The sequence below is a fragment of the Haplochromis burtoni genome, unplaced genomic scaffold, assembly GCF_018398535.1.
Source record: "Haplochromis burtoni strain Fernald_Lab_line unplaced genomic scaffold, NCSU_Asbu1 Contig_350, whole genome shotgun sequence".
Taxonomy (NCBI): domain Eukaryota; kingdom Metazoa; phylum Chordata; class Actinopteri; order Cichliformes; family Cichlidae; genus Haplochromis; species Haplochromis burtoni.
In genome coordinates this window covers 247,205-257,542 of record NW_024582711.1, presented here as the reverse complement: position 1 = coordinate 257,542, position 10,338 = coordinate 247,205, and the positions used below count along the sequence as shown (strand labels likewise).

The 10,338-nt window shown below is 43.6% G+C and overlaps 1 protein-coding gene across 1 annotated transcript; it reads right to left on the bottom strand.

Moving 5' to 3' along the window:
- rag1 (recombination activating 1) lies at positions 1-6,959 on the bottom strand. Its single transcript, XM_005942811.2, has 4 exons — positions 6,768-6,959; positions 5,382-5,720; positions 4,170-5,293; positions 1-3,343 (listed from the first exon to the last, which is right to left on the bottom strand). The coding sequence occupies exons 2-4, from the start codon at positions 5,696-5,698 to the stop codon at positions 1,596-1,598; spliced, it is 3,189 nt and encodes a 1,062-aa protein (XP_005942873.1). The 5' UTR covers positions 5,699-5,720; positions 6,768-6,959; the 3' UTR covers positions 1-1,595.
- Between the last annotated feature and the right edge of the window lie 3,379 nt (positions 6,960-10,338).

The window sequence follows — 10,338 nt, the reverse complement described above, 5'->3', positions numbered from 1 at the left end:
TTTAAGCAGAAAAGAATCACAATTCTTCAGTTTTTATTTATTATCTGATGTAAACAGAGACAAAAAGTACAAACTTCACAAAAGGATGGTAAGTTGTCTGATTCAATGACAATACATAAGAAATAAGTAAATACAGCATAACATAATTTGAAGGTAGTGGTAGGTAGTGGAACTTTAGTGTATGCAAAATGAATGGACAGAGAAAGTATTGTGCGGTTCCAGTAAACTGTACATTTAGTCTATGCATGTGAGCCCAAAATGAGGAGATACACTGTGAAACATGACAGAAGTAGAATTTTGTGAATCATCCATCATCCATTACTTTGGAAATGCAATTCATTACGGCAAAAACAAATATGAGACAAGTTGCTATATAATGCACTCCAAAACATGGCGTTATGGTAGCACTGTGACAAGTATCCAATGAAATGTGGATATTTCATAGCTGTCATATGGTTACATTTATGACAGTAAAATAAAATCAAACATTCAATCAAGTAAGAAAACAAAATTGCCTGTCACAATTCAAAATGGTGAGGGCAGAAAAAGACAATATAATCAATCAATCAAACAAATAAAGTTGCCAACAATTCAGTTTACATCAGGTCTCTCTGGCTCTCACCCATCGCTCTCCCCTGACGACTGAAGCTGTGAAGATATATCAGCTGAGAAAAAGAGCCAGGTTATATACAGAACTTAAGAAAAATCCCTGCCTGCTAGAGAGTCCATGGGGTATTAGGCACCGTAATGGACCATACTGTATTTTTATGATATCAACAAAAAGGTCAGTATATGTTTTATTTTATGAGAAGAATTCAAATAAGTATCATCTATCCTCCACTGTGCAAAAAGTAAACGAGATAAAAATTGGTTCAAAGTGACCTGGCATCTATTCTGCCCCACAGGGATCCCACGATAAAGCACTAAAGTCATCTTTTTCAGAGGGCACTCATGAAACAAAGAACATTTGGGTCTCTGTGATTGCATTTTGCTCCTGCTAAAATGATATATTAATACAGTGGCCACAAATGTGGTCTTTTTAACACGATTTCTCTCTATGACTTACAGCGCTTTCATCTGTTTCCATAAATATCCTCTCTATATAAATGCATAAATGTGTCATATCCTTGCAATACAATAAAATGCACCATTTTTCACAGATGGTGTCGATTTATAAACCAAAAAAAGGAAAAGGAGTATGAAAAAAAATGTGTTGCCTCTGCCGTCACATCTTTGTGGTGTAGTAACTAACAGTTAACAAAGCAATTCAAAGTCAAATAAATGTTTAAAGAAAGAAAAACAAACATCAAAAGTGTAAAATAGCATTGTTTTCCATAAAATAATCTTCATTTATGGGTTCAGGTGCAAAACACTGGCTATTCAAGCAAAATCTGTTTGTAATATCTAACAACACGCAAGCATCTGAGTTCCAAAATATAAAAACAAAAAACAACATAAAATGTGTTTGGCCTCTTGCCCAAAGCAGAATGAGACTGACTTCACTTTCTGGAAAGTCAAAATACTTCCATGTAGAGATAACTGACCAATGGTACAATTCTCTAGAAATCAATCAAATGTTAATAGTTATGGAAAATTCAAAAATCAGGAACTTCCAAAGACATTTCATCATCATCCTGGATCTCTACTGGGTCAATGGTAGCCTGTAGAGCCTTTGCAGAGTCCTTGTGAGCTTCCATAAACTTCTGCAAGTACTTGGACGTGTACAGCCAGTGGTGTTTCAGCACGTCCTCCAGTTCAAAGGTCTTAGACTGGCGTGCATTCATCTTGCGAAAACGCCTGAAGAGCTTGTTTGCTGACTCATTCCCCTCGCTGGCCCAGGCTCCTATGGATCCGTCTCTCTCTATAATTTCAGGTACGTGGGCTAGGGTCTTGTGCAGATAATTTGTTATCTTTCCATTGTACCTATATTTGAAGGTAGTGGAGAGGAGGTCAGCAAAGCGCTGAGAGTTAAAACTGTAGCGGCATAGCTGGTCAGGGCATTCCTTGGCTGGGCAGGTGGCACGCCACACAGGTTTCATTTGGAGGTAGAGTTTGATAAGCTCCCTCAGGGCCTCTCTTCTCTCTTCTGAGGGCACCAGCTCACACACCACGTCCACAGCCTCCTGGGTCATTAGTCTGCGGGCGTAGTTCCCATTCATCCTCATTACTGGTTTAAGCTTCATCTGCTTCCTCAGCTGTTTATCTAAGGCCGCCCTCCAGCTGCGCCGTTCCTCCCGGCTGGGGTTGGCCTTTTTATACACCTCTCCGATCTCATCCTGGAAGATCTTGTAGAATTCAGTAGCATTGCCGATGTCACAGTGCAATGCATCTAGCGTTGGCTGCGTCTCCAAGAAGGGCTTTGCAGACACACCTTTGACTCTATCACGCAGCTCATCTACTGACTCAGAAAAGGGGTTGGTTCTCCATATTTCATAGCGTTCTAGGTTCTCTTCGTGACTGCGGGTGATGGAGTGCAGCACCATGTTTTGAGAGGCCTCTGCACGACTGGAGTCACATAGAGTGCAGACGTACGTGGACCCAGAGGCCTCCAGCCCCTCCATCTCACGCACCATCTTCTCATCATATCCCGTGCCCCTGAAGTGGAAGCGAAAGGATCGAGGCAGACCACCCATGGACAGGATAAGCCTGCTTTCTTTCATTGCGTTACGTTCTGCAACTATGGGCCCCAGGACAGCTGTGAGTGTCTCATGGTCTGACTCATCCACAAACATCAGGCACAGAGGCTTACAGGACAGTTCTGAATTTGGCTTTGGCTCGGTAAAAATGGTAACCTCCTCCTCCTCATCGTCTGCCAGGACAGAGACAGACATAACAGTGAAAGAAAAACGAACAGCCTTCTCAGGAACAACTGGTCCCCCGCCATGCTTCTCGCTGACATCACCCATGCCATCGCAACATTCCTTGATCATGACACTAAAACCTGATGTGCAGGCACTGTCTTCCATCCCACTCTCCCTCAGCCCCTCCATGATGTCCTCCTCCAGATCCTTTAAGGCAGACACAAGTGCCACATCGTACCGAAAGCGCCGAGTGATAGTGTCAGCTGGGACGTCATCCACTGATGAAGACCATCCAGAGAGCCCATTAATAATGCCAACATTATAGGATGGGGACACGTTTTTGAGAGCTGGCTGCCATTCAAACTGGTGAAAACCAGGGAGAAGCTCCTTCTCTGCAGCTCGAAGAGTGTGCAAGGGCTGAAAGATCTGGCGGCCACTTGTGGCTTTGACAGTCCGATACATCTTATGATATTGACTGCAGCTCAGGAATGTGTTGACCCGAATGGCCAGGCACACAGCAGGACTCAACCCAAAGCCTCTGCCTGCAGAGAGAGAAAATGAGAGGAGATAAAGTTTCAGAGAGAGACAGAAAGAGGCACAGTCTCAACATAAAAAGAAAGGATTGACACATGAAGAGAATTATTTAATACCAACCCACAGAAGCCTATTTCTAGTGCTTTGAAAATACTGCAGTATCTAAAATTTCCTCATTTGATATCCCACATTTGGAGTAATTTCTACAATGAGACAGACAGAAGCGTAAATTTCACACCCAAATGTGAATGCCTCATTGTCAAAAGCCCACAAGCCGCTGATTACAAAATCCAATATTTCCTAAATTTCAAATGTTATAAGGGGACAGAGGGTGAATCAGTGAAGCTGGCAATAGTGATGTATTGGCTGTAGATGAAAACAGACACCAGCTGCCTTCTATTCCCCAGAGAGGAGGATGGTGCTGTCTGTGTAATTTGCAGATACAAGAGCTGCTGATGTTGTTTTGATTCTAACAGCCCCTTCACAAGAGTTGTTATTGTGCATTAAAGGGAGTGTGAGAATGAGAGACTGACAGACAAGATGAGTGAAAGTGGGAGAAAATCAGGGAGGGGTTGAATGTGCAGCAGCAGTGGTTCAATAGACAGAAATGGACAATAATTAAATGCTTTTCAATCAAAATCACAGAAAGCTTTCTTATGTCTCCTGAATATTGGACTTTTCTTCATTGTTATTCATGAGACGACTGTATTCCTCGGGGGTAGGTGGAAATATTAATGAGCAAACACTATCATGATTTTCATTTGTTTGTATCCCCCTTTCTTTGCCACGGAGGGCTGTGTTGATTGAACATAAACCCTTATAATAGCCTCTTACCTTGCATCATGGCCTCTAGCTCATCTGCCTGACGGTGTTCATTCCCAGATCTCAGTGCAAGCAGAAACAGCGTCAAACACACAGACTTCAGATCACCACCTTCCTCTTTGTCTGCAAACACCTTCACCTGGTTCTTCAGATCCCTCAGTCGATGCTTCTGGGCACGACGGGTTAGCGAGAGCAAGTGCTGGCGAGGTCTTCCCCCTTTATTGGTTAGTAGGAAGTTATCAAGTTCTGACAGACTCAGGTTTTCATTTTCCTTCAGCTCGTGGCTCAGACAGTGAGCCTTAAATGAGTCCAGCCTCACTTGCTCACGACATCCCTCACTGGGGCAGAGCAGAGGTAGGGAATGGAGGGCAGATGAAAAGACTTTGGCAGGTGAGGTGAGATTATCGGGTGTACAGGGCGAGTTGCAGGCAGGGCAGTGAGGTCCTAGAACGTGGGTAAATTTTACAATGCAGCTACGGCAGAAGAGGTGCCCACAGGTGGACTGAACTGGATCAGAGAGCAGGTGGTCACACACTAGGCAGGTGAACGATGCAACAAAGTCCACAGGGAGCTTCTCAGAGAGCAGCTTGGTGCTCAGGTGATCTTTCTGGCAGCGTGTAATGTTCCTCACCCACTGCTCTCTCTGGATGCTGAGCTTCTTCCAGGCCCTGAGAGCAGGACCATGACGGTCTCCAAATGGTCTCAGAACTCTCCTCTCACCAACAGCGATGGCGTCGCAGTCCCATCTGGTCCTTTTTGCCAGGCTCTGTGCTCTTGGAAGGACTTTCCTCCTCTTCCTTCCAGTCCTCTGGAATGATGTTTTTTTGGGGTAGCAGAGGTGGCACAGGGAAGAGTGAGGTTTCCACTCAGGCACTCTTGTTCTGGTGAAGCTGCAGACCCCCCCACCTCGAATGGCAACCATCCAGCAGCGGTGGCAGAAGGAAAGGGGGTGGACAGATTCTGTGTCCTCTGTCACGTCCACTTTGAAGACTTTAAGGATGACTTCTGGCCAGCTTGGGAACTTGCAGCCCATTTTACGCAAGGCACACTTGCTCACCTCATCCAGATCTCCATGAACATCGTGCACTGGTCCTTTGACTTTCCTCAGAACCATTCCACAGACACGACACAAACCCCTATAAAGAGCCAGGGAAATAGTGTCAGATCCTTAGAAACAAATGAATATAACATAGCATCATTCACAAAATGTAACAATTTGATTACCTGAGGTGGTCCATGTGGGTTTCCATCTCCTGTAGCTTCACATCTACTCTCCTGCCAGGGCCCTCCACATTTTCCTTGCTTTTCCCTCCTAGGCATAATTTCATAACACTCCCTGGACCCGCAGCATGATCTATTTCTATATTTGGAGCTGCCGTAGGTGAAGTCTCAGGCCGTGTTTCACTGGGCAGAGGGGCTTTCTCCATGGACTTCACCCTGAAGAGTTTGAACTTCCACTGAGAATACTCAGAGTGGGGATGGTGGAGCTCTGGCGGCATGGATGATCTGGGACCATCTGTCTCCAAGCTTTCTGCTGCCATGATGAGATGTAGAGCTTAGGTGCTGGAGAGGCAAGGAGAGGAGAGAAGAGATGAGGAGGTCATTTGATATACTGCAAAAGCATGAAAAACAATTTCAGCCATCTGTAGTATAAGATAATAGATATTGAGAAAAGGTTTGAAGGTTAAAAATCCTCACAGGGATGGTTGAGCCAGTAGTGTCTTCTCAGTATTGAGACCATGACACAATCCAAAAGCTTTACTTGATTCCTGCTGAATTTATGCTCATAACACCTGAAATTCCCACTGAATAGAGAAGAGCAAACCTTGACCTAGACTGCTGTATTATACCATAAGTGGCATTTAGATCTTGTGTAAAATGCATGAGACAAGCACTAGGGGATCGATACAACACCAAAATCCTCATTTCACTCATCTTCAAGCCCATCACTCAGTAAGCTACTGTGACTTTTTTTTTTCTTTGACACAGCAAGTTTGCTAAATGGGAAACCTTATCCCAGCAAGGTTGTCAATCATTTATATTAGTTGTTTTCTTGGCTGGCAGGAGAGCTGGAGCCCTGAAACCTTCCAACTGGCACTTTTAATGCAAGGAAAAATCGGAAACACAGCAAACTTATTACATATTACATAGATATTGACCAAACCAGATGCAAAAGGAGATGAGAAACCATCATATTGAATAAACATCATAAAGAATTATTCCAAACACAAGATTGTTCAATTTCAGCAGCCAAATGCTCTTATGATACAGCACAGGTAAGATCAATGACGGTGCTACACTGATGGGCCCTATTTCATCTTCTCCCATACTATCTAGGTTCTATTACCAGTTCTGACAATAAAGCAGTCAAACAATCTTAGAAACTAATAGTTCAATCTTTGCTCTTACCATTTCACACCTACAGCATTCACACAGTTGAATCTTCTGTCTATCCATCTTTCAATGATCTCACTACATTTTCATCCTTGGAGGCTCAAATCTGTCAGTCTCCTTATTTTCTCAGCTCTCTCTCTGTGTACTTCTCATGCTGAACTCCCCTTTGAGACAAACAGCTGAGCCTGTGTGCATGTGTGTCAGCTGGGCTCTTACCTTGTTTTTCAGTCTCAGCTGGCGTCAGCTCCCTTGGGGGCTCCTCTCTGCATGGGAGCACAAGGAAAGCCCTGGAGCTAGGCCCTTACACCCTACATATACTGTATACGTTTGAGCCAGTCACAGCTTGAAGCTTCTGTTACCAGGAGTCGTGGCTCCATAAAGTGGGAATGCTCCTGACTGTCTCATTGGGCCTCATATTTATACCCATCCTTTGGTGGAATCCCAACAGTCAACCACTGCCACCTGATCGAGGCAGCTGAGGAAAGAAAAAAAAAACAAGGTCAACCCCAAAGAACAGTTGTAACATGTGCATGCTGAGAATCCAACAGCATACCCCCAAAACAAACAACTTTTTACCACACCACACTTATCCTCAGCTAGACACACTTGCATGTCTAGCTATCTTCATCCAGGTGGCCTCACTGTGACAGAAAGAGCAATACTGTTAAACCTTTGAAAAGGCTGAAAGTGCAGAGACGTAGCAGATCACAGGATAAGTGGTCAAGATTAAAAACAAAACTGAATAATGGTGGGGGATTTTAACAGCATAAATATCTGAATAATCAAGAAACGGGAGGAACTATAACAATAACAAAGACTTGTTGTTGTAATCTTCATCCTAATCATCTTTCTTTTCCCCTGGCATGTCTAAGTGTTTGTGACTTCTGCCTCAGCAGTCCAAATGGGGGCTGCTGTGACAAACCAAATGACAAAGCCAGTGACACAAGTGAGTCATATTAGGTTGAATATCAATTTGTGCGCAAACGTGTGTGTGTCATATTGGAGTGTGGGTGCTCACTCACTGTGGTGGTTACTATTTTAAAAATAATGCTTCAAATGATGACTTATAGAAACTGCACACACCCAAACCAACAAGTGTTGATCTGTCTGTCTGTCGGTTTGTTTGTTTGTGCATTAAACTGCATTGTGCTTCATGGTTTTTGTCCACAAATTCTTTTGATCAGCACCTCATTTACCTATAACTTGTCAGCATCAAAGCAGCACATTTTATTCATCTTTTCAAATATTCAGTGTCTGTCACCATTCAAAATGAGTTTTAATTAGACAGCATCATTTGATGTAATTTCTCAGCAGGTATGGGGAGTATTTGCCCAAGATCATTCTTGTTTGTAATTATCCAGGGGATTAATCTGGTGTATTCACCACAGGAGCCTGTTGCTGTTGCATTGGCTTTGCCAGCCAAGTCATTAGATACACAGTCAGTGGGCACCAAACAACAGTTGGGTCTCTCCCACTCTTGTCAGCTTAACAGGGGAGCAGGATGAATACTGGCAGGCTTTGCAGCTTATATTTGGCGCATATGTCCAAGTGTGACCTCAGAGAGCAGTAGCAGTTTTTGTTCGTCCGTCTCTTTCTTTCTGTTTGATGAGTACACCTACTTACTGCAAAATGTTGAAGAGCCACTACGCAGACCGAAGCTGGCGACAAAAGTGCTGTTTTCTAGGCCTGCTCATATCTATCAGACACACCTGAGAGATCCGAGGTGCACAATGCTTGATTCATTATATATCCAAGAACAAGCAAATGATGGATTGTAGCAAGATGTTCCAGACCTATTTATAGTTGATATTTAGATTTATGATAGCCAAGTAGCCACATGTTTCCAAGGTAAACGCCACACCTAACTCTGTGGCAGACAGGGACAGAGCTGCAGATGTCTGCCTGACAAACAAGCAGTCACCCCCTGAGACCCTCATCTCTCTACGCCTGCTAATTGACTTGTTATTGATCAACTCAAAGACAGTCTGATTTATGGGAAAGAGGACTTGTGGAGACAGCCACCTGGCATGGAGCAGAGTGTTATGAATGTGAGGAGCAAACCCTGGGAGACATAGAGGCTGCAGTTTAGGAGGACATACAGGAGTTTGCAATGCACCACTGAACTGACACCTTGCAGTTGGTGGGGGTGTTTGTTTGTTTTTTTCATTTTTTCCAGAATGCAACAACAGCGTGTGTGTGTGTGTGTATGTCTGTGTGTGTGTGCAGTTGAATGACCATAAAGCAGGTGTGTGCTGAGGGAGGGGTGAGCAGAAATATGGCTGGGCCGCTATATACTCTATATTTGAGAGAAGGGGAGGTGGTGGGGGAAGATGGGTGGGAGGGGCTGCTGTACGTCTGTTTGTGAGTTTGCTCTGGTGTTTGGGGGATTATGCCGAAGAACAGTTCAAATAAATATAAAGTACTTCCTACTAATCCATCCTGAGAAACTTCAGAATTATCAGAATCAGAATCATTACTTATGGATCTATGTGTACAAAGCACAAGAACACACAGAGAACTAGACGGACAAAAGAACAAGAGGGAACGTGTACTGGGTGAAAGACAGAGAAAGGGGATATAGTAGTGATCTTGTGTAAAGGAGCTGCACAGGATAACAGGCTTAGCTCAGAATGGAGAACACAAAAGGGCTTAGGGCTGATTGCATGCTGTGACAAGGAAAGGGGGAAAGAGATCAAACCTTCCAGGAGAACTATATAAGCCAAAAGTCCAAAAAAGATCCCCTGACAGCCCAAGCCACATAGCAGCTTAAAGAAAAGTGTCAATAGCAAAGATGGACAATGGATGAATTCCGCAGAAGCACTGGTAGCCTACTTTCCTCACTGGGAATAAAATGTCAGCAATGTCCACATTTGAATAGACTAAACCAAAATTACTGCATGATATTTCAAAATGTCATGAAGAATGTGTGCATCTTTGTGATTGCATTGAGGTAAAGGGGGCATTTCACTCCCATATTCCCACTGTGTTATGGAATATTAAGCGTTTAGTATGCAAATTCTTATCTGAAATTTCAAAGCACGTTCAACAACTTCTTCAAGCCGATTCTCAGTAAGTCACCTCCTACTGTCCATTTTTTCCATTCCTCATCCGGAGACATGATTGGGTAGATTAATACTCAAAGAGGTAGACTTCAGTACGGAGCTATTCGTCAAAGCTACCTGCCAGAACAAACCCTTTTCCCCACTACTCATATTCCCCCTCGTTCATCTCCGCTGTCTCTCCCACTCAATGTCTTGTTTTCCTCTGCTTGGCCCTCTCTTTTCAGGTTTTGTTAATAATCAAGTGTGTTATTATTCCAATGAGGTGATTAATTACCACCCACCCTTCCCTCTGTTCCACAGGTTAACGTGCTTGCAATCACAGAGTGACAGCCATCTCAATGATCTCCCTCAAGGCCTCATGTGACCTCATATTGCTCGCCTGCATTTGTTGTTGGCTCATCCCGACTACTGGAGCTTTAACAGAGAGCAGAGAAACACAACAACATCACAGCTTCTACAAATAACATCCCCCACAAGCTGCTGACAGCCTGACACCCCAATATCTTCCATGTCCTGCTTTCCAAATATTCATTTTATTGGATAGTCTAGTCTTGGGACCATATTAGTTCATTCCAAGTCTTGCAGTACCCTGAGGCACTGCAGTTATTTTGGTTTTGGACCAGTTCCATTCGTCTCTTTTGTTCTGGTAAGTAAAAACAATGTGAAGAAGAACTTAAGCTGAAACAATTGAGAGTCACATTTAAGAACCATTTTTCAAAGGGGGG